This window comes from Curcuma longa, chromosome 4, assembly GCF_044706935.1.
Source record: "Curcuma longa cultivar G26 ecotype Majalengka, Jawa Barat chromosome 4, ITB_CL_G26_1.1, whole genome shotgun sequence".
Classification (NCBI taxonomy): Eukaryota; Viridiplantae; Streptophyta; class Magnoliopsida; order Zingiberales; family Zingiberaceae; genus Curcuma; species Curcuma longa.
The window spans coordinates 5,656,031-5,673,822 of record NC_133864.1 but is presented as its reverse complement, the minus strand read 5'-3'; the positions used below and the strand labels follow the sequence as shown (position 1 = coordinate 5,673,822).

The following is a 17,792-nucleotide window of genomic DNA, read 5'->3' as shown; positions in this document are numbered from 1 at the left end:
AAAATTATTTATTCATCAATAGAAGCTCATAATATAGTACTTTTAAATTTAAAATAGTGTTATAATTAATATGCACCATTAAGGAAATAATTAATCAACATTAATTAACTCAACTTATTTGAAACTTAATGATTACTAACCCAATAAACTTATTAATTGGTGATTTCACAAATGAGCAAAATAAATAATCGAATGTGAATTGGGAAGGGAAATGAAGCCTTAAACAAGGGACAATGCAATAATTAAAGCTATCATATTCTTTGCGATAAGGATATGAACTAGTTGTAAAAGAAAAAGAACAAGAAAAGAAGGGATATTCATACATGATTTTGAGGCTATTGCAATAATAAGACGCCAATAGACAACTGGAGGAATCTCAAGCTGTGCCTGTACTCAGAAAGGGTCCCCATGGTGGACCTTCAATGGAGGCTTTTATCGAGAGTGATAGTACTCGTGATATTGCCCTAGCCAATTATACAAACCTGGCCTTTCGGTATCACGACCGACTCTAAGTGATTAGGAATATTTAGGTGGGTGGAGTTGTCGTTTTCTTTTGATTAAGTGACGTCCGTCAAACAATTTAGATGAGTTAGATTGAAATTTTATCAATTATTTTAAGATGGGTCAACTTGCCTAGGTTCGTTGCCCATGTGGGTTGGTCCGTGGCGGACTTGGATTGACCCGCAAATTAAAAAAATTTTTTAAAAAAATTTAAAATTAAAGAAGAAAATTCAATGGACAAATGGCTTTGACTCATCTAAATTACAATCCAAACTTAAATATTTCAACTTGACCCTTTTAAATTGTAATCTAAACTTTTTAATATTTTTTTAGTGGGTTGGCCCATCTAACCCGCAACCCACCTTGGGTTGGATAGGTTGGAGATTTTCTAACTCGTCAAGTTGGTGGGTCGGCTATCCCACCCCATCATATGATGGGTTTCTGATGGATTGATCTACCCTGTCATGAATTGACCCGTTTGATAGCTCTAGCCCTATACAATATTATCTCTTGAGAAAGTTAAGTGCCTTATACAACATTATTTCTCGAAAAAGTTAAAGTAAACACTTGATCCTCACTACTACCTTCTACATATTCAACTCTTTAGCTACTCCTGCCATGCAACCATGCACAAAGAGTGAAGGAGAGGTCGAGATGTCGACTCAAAGGAAGTTATAAAGATTGAATTTCGATGGATGAGAAAATGAGACAGGTTCCATCTTGGTATATGTCCAAAGATAGTGATGGAATACTCCTTTCTCCTCTTTCGATGGATGGAGAAGAAGTTAATTAAAGCATGGAGTATCGATCAAATCATTATTAATATTCCCTCTCTCGATCGGTGATGATTGTATACATGCATATGACCCTACGCTAGGGAAGGGTTCCATTCCTTGCGAGGGTTAGAATCAGGTGCTTCATGTCGCAGTTGGCATGTTATCGATCCATCTCAGATGAAATTCATGTAGAGAATAACTGAATGGAAGATTTGTGTCACGATCAACTTTAAGTTTTGACATGAATAGTTTATAATTGTTCTATATATTTTACTTCGGCTTACAAACACTAAAAAAAAAAAAAATCATATGAGACGTGTTCCAGTTGAGATTTGCTCCCGGACATGTCACCGGACCTCCTCGCTGCTGGCTTTGAACAGTATATGATGATGGGGGTGAGGACAGCTTCACAATCGCCGGAGACCTCACCGGAGTCAACGATGAGCAGCAACAGCTTCAGGGACCGCCTGCGATCACAGGGAACGTCAGTAGGAAGGCCAGGGGGGTGCCCTGGCGCGACCACTCCGACGCTCAAGTCAGGGATCGAGGAGGAAGAAGAAGATGAACAGTAGAACTTGAGTGTAAAGAGGATGAGAGAGTGAGAGTTCGAGAGAGAGATACCTGTCGTCGGGAGTGGTCTTTTTAAGAGGGGATGAGCGTGCATACCTGTCACGTCATCATTTAAGGAATGTCTCATCATGCTTAATGAAGTGGCAGGAATAATCGAGTTCCTTGTCCCATCGCTGGTAAAGCGTTATTTTGTCACTATCCTTGCAGACGACAAAGAGATAGCATTAATTATTGAGGGCGTGGGTTTGTCAGAAACCATGATGAGGTGGGCCAGAGCACTGTAGGGCAAGTGGTCAATCAAGAATGCAAACAGGCGAGTCGGTGAAACCGTTGCAGAATGGAGAGATTCGGTGTGTACATTGCCGAATGGAAGGATTCGGCGAGGCTCCTGCCGAATGGAGGGATTCGAGGCTCCTGCCGAATGGAGGGATTCGGCGAGGCTCCTGCCGAATGAAAGGATTCGGCGAGGCTCCTGCCGAATGGAAACGATGGGGTATGGGGACGGCAGAATAAATACACTTAGCCGATACGTGCCTGAACCACCTGGGTGCGACCTATGCGACGGGACCCGCCTTAGACTCGAGTCTGATCGTGGCTGGCCCCCTGGGTTCATCCCCGGAACAAGACGAATTTTAAAAAATAATTCATTGCAAAAAGAATTTAATACGAATTCTGTAACAAAAAATTTTCATGATTAATAGGTCGTTATTAAATTTTGCAACGAAATAATGTAATTCATCATCAATTTTATGACAATCTTTTATTTCATTGTAAAATTTATTATAATTTTGCGACGAAAATATAATTCATTGTAAAATTTACTAATAAGTAAATCTGCGATAAAATTAATTTTCGTCATAAATTTAGGATGACAATTGGTATTCTATGCAAATCTGCAACGACGATGAATTCATCGCAGATCTGCGATAAAAATTAATTTATCGTAAATTTACGACGAAATGTGTATTCATTGTAGATTTGACGACGATTCTAATTTCGTCATAGATTTACAACGAAAATGGATTCATCGTCAAATTTACGACAAAAATATGTTTCTTCACAAATTTGTGATGGAAATAAATTTTCATTATAAATTTACGATATACAGTGATTTACTATAAATTTGAGATAAATTTTTTTTTCTCATAACCTACCCATTTATGTATTTGACCATGTTTACAAATATCATATTTCAAACATATTTATAACATACAGAATTCAACAATCTCTAAATAATTATTTCACTTAGTTTTTTCACATTGAACTAATTTCTAAGCTTACTCAACACCTCACACCCAATTACCTCCAAATAATAGCACTTTATTTCGCACCTATTGTTAGTATCGATGGAATCAAAATATCTCCACAATGAGCATGATATTGTCCACTTTGGGCCTAAGCCCTCATGACTTTGTTTTTGTGCTCTCCCCAGAAGACCTCATACCAATGGAGATATTTTTCATCCTTTTAACCCCATGATCTTTTCTATGTACTTTAGATGTGGGACTATGTTTGCACCCTTGCAACCCAACAATCCCCCCCTCAAACAAAGGACCACAGACCCTCCTCAACGTCGTTTTGATATCTGAATCCTCGATCCACCAGGACTTTTTGCCCCTCAATTCATCCGACCAACTAGGACTTTCCATCTAACCGCAGCTAGGACTTTTTGTCCCTCGGTCCACCTGACCTACTAGGACTTCTAACTGGTGTCTGGTTCTCTTGATTCAGATACGGAAGTATCCACTTCCTTTGTTTAAGGTTCAAACCACATGGTTAGATCGAGATCATGGCTCATTCGGCGGTTAGTCTGGTGAAGAGCGATCTCGCTCTGATACCACTTGTTAGTACCAATGAAATCAAAATATCTCCATAATGGCATGATATTGTCTACTTTGGGCCTAATCCCTCATGACTTTGTTCTTGGGTTCTCCCCAAAATGTCTCATACCAATGGAGATACTTTCTATCTTTTTAATCCTATGATCTTTTCCATGTACTTTAGTAAAATGAGTCAATCAACCACTTGTTATTTGCTCTAGTGGTTTTGGCGATGAAATAATTTTTCATTATTAATTTTGTTGTAGATTTTTGATGAATTATTTTTTATCCCTAATTAAATTTTTTTTTAAGTGAAATGAGTCAATCAACCACTTGTTATTTGCTTTAGTGGTAAGCGAGTTGGATCTAGGTTTCAATAATGCTTCTCACCCCAAAGTAGAGAATAGTCTCACGTTCAATGTGGCACAATTTCGCAACTACTTCTTTAACTCTCTATTCTTCACCACCTTTGGTGTGCCTTCTACTACCATCTCCTCAATCAAGTCCTCATTGACTAGGCACCTTGATGGAAATTGCTCTAGTTGGAGCATCGTCTAATCAAAACAATCGTCTAAAATATTTGATATTCACGATCGATCATGTACCAAATTCAAATTAGACAAGATTGAAATAGCCTTGTGCAAAATATAATCGATTCTCCCATCTTCACACTTTCCATTGCAATTGTAGTAGTGTTTTCACTTGGATCACAACCTTTTTTTTTTTGTTTGTTTGTATATATTCGCGAAGTGTTGTTGCTTCGAGTGTGCCTTCACTTTCCTTCGCCACTAACTTCGAACATGGTCCAAAAACTTGTTTCTTTCAGTTGCCGTCCAAATGTTAAATGAGCAATTACTTCAATTCTACCAAATTAGAAAGATTCTCTTTGACTCTCGCTTAAATACAATTCTTTTAATAAAAAAAGTCAACGTCTTAGCAAGCTTATTTTTAAGAGGAACAATAGAAAATCTTCAAGCTTATTTTAATAAAAAAATGATAATTTTTTTTTAAAGAAAATTTTCAATCTAATCTAATCAAACATCTATTTTTTTGGTTTTTTTTATAAAAAAGATAAATTTATATGCAATTTTAAGGGATAAAATCTTTTTTTTAATGTTATATTAAAATATTTTAAAAATTGTCTCATTTAGTGGAGATATTTATATTGCAAGGAAACAAAAAAAGATTCACGGGCTAATAGAAAATCGTCACCCCAACCATCATATCAATATCAATAGGTGGGCCCAACGACAATTTTGAGTTGTAAATAGTATTAATTTCAATCTAATTTAAATCAAACATCTATTTTTTTGGTTTCTTTCATAAAAAAGATAAATTTATATGCAATTTTAAGGGATAAAATCTTTTTTTAATGTTATATTAAAATATTTTAAAAATTGTCTCATTTAGTGGAGATATTTATATTGCAAGGAAACAAAAAAAATTCACGGGCTAATAGAAAATCGTCACCCCAACCGTCATATCAATATCAATAGGTGGGCCCAACGACAATTTTGAGTTGTAAATAGTATTAATTTTGATTTTTGTATTATATTAATTTTTGTGTCATTTTATCGGTATCACACAACATTTTGTAGCCATAGTAGAGAAAATAAGTTCTTCGATCAGATTTACTCCCAAAGATTCAATCAAATGTTTAATATTTTCAAAGTCAGATGGGCAAGATTTTTTCGATATTCAAAATTTGCGGTCGAGATTGCTCTGTTGACTGTTGCTAATAAGATCGCTTTCAAAGACATTAGGTTCCTAGCTACATCAGTCGAACCAACCAATTTACAAAGCAGAGGATGAGGTTAGTGAATTAAGCTAACTCTTTGGCAAACGAACCATAAAAACCAACCCTACATTCCTAACTAGTGAGAACCAAGATTTCTCCATTGCTCAAAGCCATACGATTTCGAAAACATTATATTAGGAAAGCAAATTTACCTTCCCACCAACCAAATCATCATGTGGAAGTTGGAAGTAGATCCACTGAAATAAACAAGATTTCAATGAACCCCACTTTTTAAATTAGAGCACCTTTTATCCAAACTTTCTCAAAAGCTTGTATTATGGATGGTGTAATCCAACACCATGGAGGGAAGAAAACTAAAGTGGGTCGCGATCATTGTTTCGGTGCTTCTTTTCGAGATCTCAACTCCGATTTTCGCTTTATAAGCAAATCAAATTATTTCAAGGGACACAAGAGTTGTCAAGACAAAAGATTGGTAGCTAGGCAACCGACAAGTACTTCAAGCAATCTCCCTATGTGGCAATGACTTCGTCAACAGTTACCTCTTTCCAGTCTACTCTGAGTCATCGAACTATAATGGCGATAGCTTCATCGATTACCTCATGACTACACTTTAGGCACAACTCAAGGCACATCATCTACTCCTAACACATAAAGTTCTCCCTAATGCAACCTTTAAGTTTGGGGATGCCTTGCAAAGTCCAATCGATCGACCTTACATATATGGTATGTATCATCCATCATCGAATTCTCTAAATCTTAACACATTGGAATGGTAACAATTTCAGCTAATATAGGGTCTAAGAACTCGTCGTGTTAAGATTCGAACGAGTATGTGTTCTGGGACGAGTACCATCCAACCGATCAAGCCAACGAGGTCCTCACCAACGAGATCATCAAGACCCATTAACTATACAACTTTGAGTCCATTGATCGAACCGCTAATTTTTGGTCTATTTTTCAGTACTATTTTCCTGAAGAAAGAAAGTCCTAGTGTGTGTGTGTGCCGGGGTGTAATATACATGTCTGAACATTGAAGAAATGATGTAAAATATGACTATGAAATTGATGTAATTTGAGGTGGTAAATTGGAATGTTTGAGGACCAGTAGAAGTAGAATTAGAAGATAACAAAAGTCTAATATAATGAAATTAACTAAGACTATGGAATACAATTGGAAGTGGCAATAGATTTTATGCAAGCAAAATTAACAAAGCATCACAAGAACTTGCAAATATGTAAACTAATTTCATGACTTTAGTCTGCTTTATAATTACTAATCGATATAAAATATTTTTTTGATTATAGATTAAGAACAAAATATTTTGTTCAGAAAACAATTAATTGATCTAGAGGAGGGGAAAAGGGAGGAAAAAAACAGTGTCCGGTAACACATACCAAGAGGATCACTAAATGGGCTCCGCTGTATCTTCTGTGTTCTAGAATTGGTCTTCAATTGGACCCCACTAATCCAACTGCCAACTCATTCGGCCCCGACACCAAGAAAATCTATGAAGCTTGGCGGTGCATCAAGATTGGTGATCTCATGATCGTGATCAAATGGTGGTGTCTCATTGTCTGAAACATAACTTGACTGCTGAGGTGGAAAGCTGATGAGAGATGATTGGTTGAACAAACGAACCTTGGGTTGATCAACTGCAATTATTAAGAGAAATTAGCAACATGTCGTATATTTCAAAGAAAAAATATTTAATGGGGATTTGAGAATGTATGAAGGAAAAAATGGATATTGCTCAATATTGTCTTTCTAAAAGTAATAAATGAACACCAGTATTGATATGGTTTTTTTTTTTATATAAATGAAGCTAAAGAAAGAAATAATGAAAAATTCAAGGTAAAAGAAGACTGCATGTATTCATGTAAATAATATATATGCATCTAAAAAAATAATAAATTTTTGTAAAGGAATAAAATGTAATGGCGATTTTTTTTTTTATATTTACCAGAGAAGAAGTCAAATGGAGTTGCTTGAGTAGAACTCTCGCAACTCAAGCCATTGGATGAGCCACCAAGAAAAGGCAAGCAAGGAGACGCCATTTTGGCCCTGTACTTCCTGGCCATGACGACATGCCAATGATTCTTGATTGCATTGTCAGTTCTTCCAGGGAAGAGTTTCGCGATCATGGCCCATTTGTTGCCGTGCACCCTGTGAGCAGCCATTAGTCTTTCTTCCTCCTGATGACTGAATGGTCTCCGGTTGATCCTCGGATCCAACTGGTTGAACCACCTCAGGCGGCAACTCTTCCCTTCATTCACAAAAAACTAACGTTCAATTACTCTACTTTCTTGAAGAAGGTGAAAGTTTTGATATAGGTTATTGAGTAAAGACTAGCACCTGATCTGCCCTCCAGCTTCTCTGCAATGAGGTTCCAGTTTTGAGGGCCATAGAGCTCAACAAGCTCCTTGAGTTTGCAGTCCTCTGATGGTCTCCAGTGTCCTCTTCCACTGATCTTTGGCAAACCATTGCTGTTGTAATCAACAGCCTCACTGCTCACTTGTGTTCTGCTCTCTGGCGACCTCTGGCAGCACTCCATGGAGGGGAAAGCAATGACCATGGCTTTCTCCTTCAACACAGGGAAATGATCAATTAAGCAGTGTGGAACAAGACATTGAAATAAAGAGTTTGATCCTTTTAAACTGCTCTCGTTACTTCTTTATTGGTCACCAAGGCGCTGCTCCACACGTGTGGGAATTTTCTCATCATGCGCGAGACATACACAATTGAAGTTTAAAGCAACTAGTGGTGAGACCGAGTGCATTTAAAAAGCTTTAACAGAGTCAATCAGACTGGTCAGGCTTCTGGTTTACCAGGCTGAGCAACGGACCGGACCTGCTAGCGTCATTGTGCATCTGGCCAAAGCAATTTGTTGGCACCCATTTACTTCCCTTCTGACAATTTTGATCACTCTGATCCTATTGCCAAAGTCATTTTTTATCTTTCCCATGTAGTAATATTATTGGTCTCTTGCTAATATTTAGCTTTGGATCAGTTACCACCCAAATGGGGCTACATTATTATTCTTTCTCCCCTGAGAAAGAATGGAAGCTCATGCTGTGTAGCTGCGGAGGGGAGAGTAGAGGATCACCTGCCTTGAAAATGGATGTGGAAATGGAGCTGGGATATTAACTCAACCTCATCAAACTTGGTGAAGTTTAAATTGGTAGGACACTCAAACACTAAATGCTACTTGTAAGCTGTCTCCACCGTTTGTTCTAAGTTTAAAGAATAAGAATAAATCTAACGCAACTAATCGATACCTTAAACCAACCAAATCTGTTGCCTATTTATGCAATTGCTCAAGCGTCCTAAATATTAAATGGCCACAAGAACACAACAACCACAAGAAATAAACAAGGACCTACTTGTTTCTGCACGAAGCATGTACCACCCTACACCCAAAAGGCCTCAAAGCTAGAGTTTTTGCAGTTTGTGCAATACCACTGTGCGTGGCTGGCTCATTGCAATTAAATGAGGGCAGTAGGAGTGGGTTCATTGAAGAGTGCAGCAAGAATGCACTATTTCAAACTGATAAAACAGTGAAATATCAGATGTCATACATTTATGGAGAATAGGTCAAATAAATTAAATGTCCAATGGCAAACTAAACTCCATAATGAGTCTCGTTACTTATAAGTGTAGTTGTTCAGGTAAGTAAATCAACGTGAGAACTGGTTGGATGCAACTTGGAGGAGAATGCAAGGAAAAGAATAATGTATCCCTTAAAAGAACTGGTTGGTTGAATGCAACTTGGAGGAGCAACTTCTTTAGGGCATACAACTACACAGCTAGAGTAGATACGAAGCCTTCCATAATTTCCAAAGTCTAAACCACATCCAATACATGCATCAATCCTTGAAATAAGTTAGTGGCACCATTCCATGATGTATTAAGCACATCTGGTGCTTGCATAAGGAAGGTTCTTAGCTAGGATTGAATCCTAATGCCCACTTTGTACTATGCTCGATCATAGTAGAGTTGAAACTGTCTGGCACCAACTACCACCTATATCAGATGCTGATAAGGCAATGGCATCGACATGAATAATTTGTCTAATCAGTGCCAAAGACTCATCAACATTGAATGCAATGCAAGATGTCAGACAATCAAGACAAGAGAACTAGATGTGCCGTCATTAGAGGTGCACATACTTATTAACAATGCATCCTCATATCAAATCATGCAAGCCATTTCTCCTCCCATTTTGCAAATACAACCATTCCAGGATGGCTGAGGAATGTGAAAACTCTCTTAAACTTTTTATATTAGCATGTAAGTGATCATCTTACAGGGATCATAAGCATAAGACTCAGAGTTCGTGGGGCATAGCACTCGAACATTTTAATTTCCTCTTCCCATGGCGCAAGTGATGCCTCATGATCAATCGATCTTACTGCAGACCATCAAATCTGAATTAATCCAGATCCAACATTCTATGGAAGCAAAGCTTAGCTTTGACCCACAGAAACTCTTCTCCATCACTTGTTTAGACAGATTAATTGTTAGATGTTACACAACTTCAATTAGCTACTGGTTTCGTTGAACGGTCCCAATCAATCCCCATCCATATGCTTAACTTTGGACAATGAGTTGACATAAGAGGCATCTTTTTCTTCTCAATTGCACATAGTTTCAACTTTCAGGGGCCCTAGAAGATTACCATATATAGCAAGGGAGTAGTTGTGGAAATGTCAGTAGTTGTTGTGTCGTAGACGTAATGAAAGGAATGACAGTAAGGTCCTCCCTAATTAGCTATTCCATCAAATTCCAAAATAGATTATCTGGAAATCAAATCAATCCATAAACTGAGAACTGGTTTCCAATTCTATCCAAGGCAGCATGCAATAAAGCAGTTTTTATATCTCCCCAGAAATAAAATAAATCTTTCAAAAATGCTATTAGGAAAGTTGAAGAAGTTGAGACTTGAGTTTTAACTTTAAGATAAAGGAAAGAGTTATGAGACCTTTATTCTACATTTAACTAAGAAGGTACACACATTCATGAGATCTTTCCTATGGGCACTCAAGCTCATGTACAATCCAACTCACCTATTTTTTGTGACTCTGAAGAAGGAATGCTACACCAAATTAATTGCCTCACCATGCGAAAACTCGAGATCCCTTTTGCACATCCCTTATAAAGGAGAAATTTAACTAGAGTTTTTAAAGTCAAACCAAACTAGCTATTTGGCTCGAGATCGATCTCTCATCTGATATTTATTAAGCCTTAAGATGGAATAGATAATGAACCGATCAAAACCAAAACGGATAAATTTGGATTCAATACTGATTCCATTTGCACGAAAGCATGAATTAATGCCACAACTAGTCTGATAGTTAAAAACACCAACACTAACACAAATTAGCATGCTAGTATTAACTGCAGCTAGATAGTTACATGGCACACAGGCTCTGGGGACAGCTATGGCCTAAAAATATTTGCATTCATAAAGAGAATGACAGGAAAAGGCATCATCAAGACAATGCCCATGCAAGGAAGGGCATGGCAACAATGATCACCTAGACAATTATGACTCGATACTGTCATGCACATTTCCCTAGGGTTGTCATCCTCTTTCGATCCAAATCTTACCCTATCTATTGCCAGTTTGGCAGAGAAACTTATGCTGTTCGAGTCTGATATCTAATCAACATATGGACACATGGTACAATTGCAAAGGTTTCTTCATATATACTAGCTACTTTAGCATATTATCAAAATATCATGCAAAATAAGAATCGGTCACAAGATAGATATAGTTAAAGTATTTATTTGTTGCAAAGAAACGAATGCTACATACTACATACGTAGGCTGTCAAAATCTCAGTACAGCTAGAGTAAGTGGGTTGATTGCAAAGTGCTAAGAGGACATGACTGAGCAGACATCAAATCAATCATCAGCACTAGAGATTTAACACTGCAGGAAATTTTCAAAGAAGCCAATGAACTTTACCTAGCCCATTTCTGTTTGTGAAGGATGTGGCACGGCAGTGGCAGCGACAGTGGTGAAGTGTGTCAGATCAGGGAGACCACTAGGAAAAGATTTCAGCAATATCTTTACTGCTTCTACCCACCTCCAGCTGCAATCATACTGCATTCATCTCTGAAGCATGATCCATGTCTTCCTACTTTGTAGCCTGCGCAAGGACAAACAGAGAGTGGAAGGGATTGAATTTTGAGCAGGTGAGTTATTAGTGCTCTTGGATCACCATGAGGAATTTAACAGCAAAGAGAAGCTAGACAAATTTAAAGTCTTACTCTTTGAAAAGAACATGTAGCTACCCTCCAGACAAGGTGAATGTGGGGACCTGAAGCAGGTGCCAAGAATTAAGTTAGCATACAAAGTGCAGCTTCATGCAGTCCATTATTACAAAGCTATTTATGTCCACCTCTGGAACACATTGCTAAAATTAAGAAAGAGTCTCCAGAGTACCACTGTTAATACTGACTGTTCAGAAGAAGAATTTCTCATTCAAGTTTTCCTCCCAACTGCTAAGACAGTTAATCTCTCCATGGTGAATGTGATATTTGGATGATATTCATGGAATCCAATGCAGTATTTGGATGAGACTTTGAGTCCATCAGCAAAAATAAGAATCATACAAAGCATTGATAGGGAAAAGGGTTGATTACTAAAAAAATATCATTCACCTTAAGTTTTCAACATAATCATTATATCATCTTAAATTCAAGATTTAAAATCTCAACCCGTGCTAAGTTTTTGGTCCCAGATCGAAATGATACAGTTTCGGTATCGTATTATGCCGATATAGTTTCAATATTTTTTAAATATAAAATATATTAACTAAAAATAAAAAATTTAATTTAAATATTTAAAAATAAAAAATATAAAATAAAATAATATATATATATATATATTAATGAGATAATTTTATTAGACTTTAATTAAGCCTATTTAGATTATCTCAATGTATTGGAAGTTGATTAAAAATATTAATTTAATTAAACTTAAATTGAACCTACATGTCCCTGTTCCACCTCTGTTTTGATGACGTCTGCGGAGGCATTGTGCTAGCTCCGACAATGCCTCTACTGGGCCTCGAGGCACGTCGACACATGAGGCGTGACTGTGTCAGTTTTAGTTTTCGAGCGGAACGAAATTTTTTGCCTGTATCAAACTAAACGGCTTGAGATTTCATCCCATACTTAAATTTTTTAAGAAATCCATAGTCTTATATTCAATTTTATTTCAAATCCATCCTCTATTAAATTTTCATCCATTTGTTAAATACTTGACATGGTATGGCATCAAAGTTCTCGGGGAAACAAGAATGAAATGGTCAAGAATGTATAGATCTGCTGCAGAATCAAATATCAAAAGAGAATTATTACAATCTTGAAAGTAAATGGTATATTTAGAAATCAACTCATACGAAAATAGATACATTTACAATTAGCTGCTTGATTTTCCATGCATGTATTAGAAGACTATGCAGTTGGCTAATGAAGAATCCCACGTCCAAGATTTCTATCCAGCAAGATAGAATCATACAGTTTCTTTTGTGGCAATTGATGATTGGTTAAACACAAAACTAACATAATGATAATGTCATCATAGAGGTATAAGTCAAAAAGACCATTCAAGGAGAATTTAAAGTAAGAAAAGCAACCCAAAAACAACTTACTTTTTACAATTGGCTAAAATGAAAAAACAAGCAAATCAAAAAACATTTATATCACAGATCCAACCACTAAACAGAAAGCTTATTGAAACAATGAAAATCATACTATTAGTTTTAATATTGGTCATAGATATTTTTATATTTAGAGAAAAACAAGTAGTGAAAATGGGAATTAGTCTCAAGTAGTTTTGATTATGCAATTTCTGGCAATCAGCTTGCAGTAAGGAATTCAGTTTGATATGAAACTTTAATGTAACTGGCTTGCTTTCACTTACATTGTTCTTGCTGTCTTAAACTACACAGGGAATGGATTTGTCTTCTACAAGAAATATGACAAAGATGTGCAGTTCCAGACATGTGAAAGAAGAGCTACTTGCATGTGATTAGGATGGCTGAACCTACAATAAATTACCAAGTTGCCAACATTCAAAAGGAAGTCATAGGATTCCTTAATTGCCGTGATAAAGCATACAAGTCCTGAAACATTAATTAATGGAAAGTTCAAAATAATGACATCAAAAAATTTTTTAGCCCTGAAAATCAAACTCAAGTTGTACACGAAGTATTATCTTGGCATAATTTTGACGGAAGTACATCTATCCGTTTGATTACGAAAAGGTCTGACTATAGAAGTGCATGTAAGCAGGAACAAGTACCTCCGTTATTTGATGTATTTACCAGTATAAAGGGAATTCTAGAATAGAGCACCAGTAGTTTCTTACAGGCAAGACAATCTGATATCTTAGATGCTTCCATGAGTGGATTCTTTGACAAGAAATGCACAGAAATGATCACTGACCATCAATTGAGAATTTAAACCAGGAACATGCAAAATGGGGCAGATAACAATTTAGATTAATCAAATGAAACATCCACGGTGAAAAACACAACTCCGCATATTTGAATTTATAATCAACTTCAGACTTATAGTACCAAAAAATAGTGATACATAACTAATGTAAATCAGTATTGTAAAGATGAATGATAATTTCTACTTGTGAGTGAAAATGAAATTACTAGACAAATTGAACGTTGCTGCCTAGACCCAATGCAACCATCATCCTTTTCCATCCGGCTTGGAACTGGCATTGGTTGTGTTAAGTGAAATGAAATCATTGCACCACAGATCTCATATGGTCATCTGCATGCACCAATTCTAGTTTAGTAGAGAATAGTAGTAAATGTTAGCTCTACAAAGTCTCACCATATTACTTGAGAAAACCTCTCTGCTCTATGACTTATGTAAAAATAATCACATAGGATAGCATACAATATAAATAGACTAGTTTGTTGTCTCATCTATGTTCGATTCTCTTAGTATTCTTTAACCATCGCACCAAAAAACTCATAGGCATCTGCATGATCAATTCTAGTTAAGCAAAGGATAGTAGTAAATGCTATCTTTTGAAGTCTCACTATATCTCAAACATTTCTAAATCATTTCACAAAAAATCTCTGCACTCTATGACGTGTTGAAAAAAAAATAATTCAGGATGGATGACATGCAATATAAGTCGACTAGTTTGCAGTCTCATGTACGTTTAATACTCCTACTCTTCTTCTACCATAGCACCAATGATCTCATATGGTCATATGCATGCGTCAATTCCAGTTTAGCATAGGAAAGTAGTAAATGTTAGCTTTTCACAGTTTCACCATGTCTCCAACATCTAAATCATTTCACTTTGCTGTCTCGTCTATGTTAACTGCTCTGACTCTTCTCCTAACCATTGACCAGATTCATTTTACAATCATAAAACGAATGATGATCTACAACATGGTGCATGAGGATACCAGGGAAACATTTGCAGACATAACAACGGTATTTCCATTATCGGAGATAGAAATAGTTTGCTATCTATTTGATATATTGAAGTGGACTTTCAGAAAATACCATTTGTCTGTAAGATTAACTGACGCTTCATCTCTCCGAAAGCAAGCCATGCCGGGGCTTAAGATATCCCATGAGACGAAAGGAGTACCAGAAAATTCGACCCATGTCTTGAAGAGAAAACTCGGCCTTCGACCTGAAACTGTTGCCGATCACGAACGTAAGAAATCCGGGAAAGGGTAGCGCCATGCTGCGTGTCTCCCAGTGGGAGAAATCCAAGGCCTAGACGAGTGGTGCTGCGGTGGCTCCGGACGAATCCGAGGCGAGGGGACAGAGTTTAGATCGGGGAGAAATTCGCCTGGAGAAGAGGAGGCTTGAGAAGCGGAAGGCGACCGCCTTGCGGCGATCGGGAAAGGGAACCTATCGGAGAGGCTGAGGGAGGAGCGGACGGCAGCGAAGTGGTCGAAATCTCGGATGAGAAGGAGCGGGAGCATGGCGAATACGAGGGAGGCGGAGTTCGAAGAGGATGGCGACGGCGGAGTGGAGGGAGAGGCCAGATTGTTCATTTGTGGGCTATTTTTTGTTGGGCTTTGACTGGCCCATTTAAACTCCTCCAAAGGCCCATTATCATCTTGTCTCTTTCACCCCATGCTATAAATTCCTCTCGTCCTTTTCGAAACCCTAGCAGCAGACGACGATGACGACCCGCTTGAAGAAGAACCGGAAGAAGCGAGGACATGTGAGCGCCGGCCACGGCCGCATTGGGAAGCACCGGAAGCACCCGGGAGGCCGCGGGAACGCCGGAGGCATGCACCACCACCGCATCCTGTTCGACAAGTACCACCCGGGCTACTTCGGCAAGGTCGGCATGCGCTACTTCCACCGCCTCCGCAACAAGTTCCACTGCCCCATCGTCAACGTCGACACTCTTTGGTCGCTCATCCCCGACGAGGTGAAGGAATCGACCGCCAGATCCAAAGGCGGTTCCGTTCCGCTGCTCGATGTCGCCGAGTATGGCTACTTCAAAGTGCTCGGCAAGGGATCGCTCCCCCCATCCCGCCCCATCGTCGTGAAAACCAAGCTCATATCCAAGATCGCGGAGCAGAAGATCAAGGAGGCCGGCGGCGCTGTCGTTCTCACTGCCTGATTTGGAGGTTGGTAGTTCGGAATAATTTTAAGTTTTTTTTTTACATTCGAATTTTAATTTATTTCTCGAACCACAGTATAGAAAACCTTCTACTGGATTTGATACTGGTTATTTATGCAACATTTTCGCTACTCTGATTGCAAAAACTTGAATCTTTTCAGACGTGTTTTGTTGATTTTAATGATTACACCGGCTGCTGCACTGTTCCGATTTAGGATTCTTAAAAGTCTTAGATTGGTAGCTTATAAAGTCTTAGATTTAGCAAGTTCCTTCACAATCTGTTTAGTTGCTTATTTATTTTTACTATATCCTAGTTTTAGTATTGCAGGATTTACATTTCTTGTTGCTAATTATATTTCTTTATTTTCCGAAATTTGACATTGCCAATGGCAAAAATATGTTTAATTAGTTCAATCTATCAAAGAATCATGTACCTGGTGTACTTGCCTTAGGCCAGTGTGATGAGCGCTTTTAATTTATCTGAGTAGTCATAGGATGTAAAATTTTTATGACATCAAATCGATTAATAGATGTAAATTGGATATCTTATATCAATTTTAAAAAATTATATACGATTTATTTGTGTATATTCTTTTCATGGTTAACTTTCTCGGCATTGTTCTATATCATGCTGCGTGTCTTTTACCCAGTTACAACATTCATCAGTTAAATGTGTTGTTTCATCACGTCTTTTGTCGTGTTGTTTCTGATTCAAGATAAGAAATTCTTCTTCAAAGCCATTTGGAAACAAAAAGGTTCATGGGTATTCAATTTAAAAGTTCATTGAATTTATTTTGAAATTTTAGTTTTTTTAAAAAATAACTATATTGATTAATTCAATTCTACTTTGATTTTGAAAATTTTTATTTAGTTAAATCGGATAATTCAAAATAAAAGAAACTAATTGATAAATTTTTAAATAAGTAAATTTATAAATTTTTAATTAATCAATAAAATTTTATATTATTTAAAAATTTTGATTAATTTAATTTTTGATCGAATTAAATGATGTTTTATTAGTTTGATTTGCTTGATTTTTATTTTAAAAAATTGATTGATTTAGTTAGTTCAAAAAAATCAATTTGTTTGGTTTTTGATTAATTTGATGGAGTTTGATTTTAATCGAATATTTTTCTATAAAAAGTGGAATTCATCGTCCTAGTAGTCTTGCATGGTCTGTTTTACGATTATTTATGAGAAGTAAATTGAAAAATTGTAGTTGATTATGATGGAAGAGGATATTACTTTTAATTGAATACTCAATCTTATTTGAAATTGAATAAAAGCGAACATATTGGATGAATAGAGTTTGATCTACAATACCTCAATCGATATTCATTAAGACATCTCCTTATAGTTTCAGTTGCTTCATTGATTATCCCTGGGTGATGGCTTGATCCCACGGAAGGTTCTCATCGGCCATCAGGGTAAATACAGTCTTTAATCCTGTGTTCCTCATTTGTAAGAAATTTTCTTTAAATGGAGAGTGCAATAAAGGATTGGGCGTCTGGACTGATTACCATAAGTATTTATTCTGATGGTTGGTGGAAAATTTTACCGTGATTCCATTATCCGGGATAGTCAAGACATCTAACTAGAATATATTTATTTATTTTTTTTGGATGCCCAAATTGCTAGTGGCCCATTGATCTCCGATGTTGAGCATTGTACAACCTTCCGAGTAAGTCTACCGCTTTTGCATCCTTATCTCTGTCATCGTGGTACGCAC

At 37.1% G+C, this 17,792-nt stretch overlaps 1 protein-coding gene and 1 pseudogene across 1 annotated transcript; one reads left to right on the top strand and one right to left on the bottom strand.

Moving 5' to 3' along the window:
- Nucleotides 1–6,906: 6,906 nt before the first annotated feature.
- LOC141826972 (transcription factor MYB52-like) lies at nt 6,907–11,539 on the bottom strand (annotated as a pseudogene).
- Nucleotides 11,540–15,608: 4,069 nt separating this feature from the next.
- LOC141827999 (large ribosomal subunit protein uL15x-like) lies at nt 15,609–16,574 on the top strand. Its single transcript, XM_074715347.1, has one exon. The coding sequence runs from the start codon at nt 15,614–15,616 to the stop codon at nt 16,061–16,063; it is 450 nt and encodes a 149-aa protein (XP_074571448.1). The 5' UTR covers nt 15,609–15,613; the 3' UTR covers nt 16,064–16,574.
- The last annotated feature ends 1,218 nt before the right edge of the window (nt 16,575–17,792 follow it).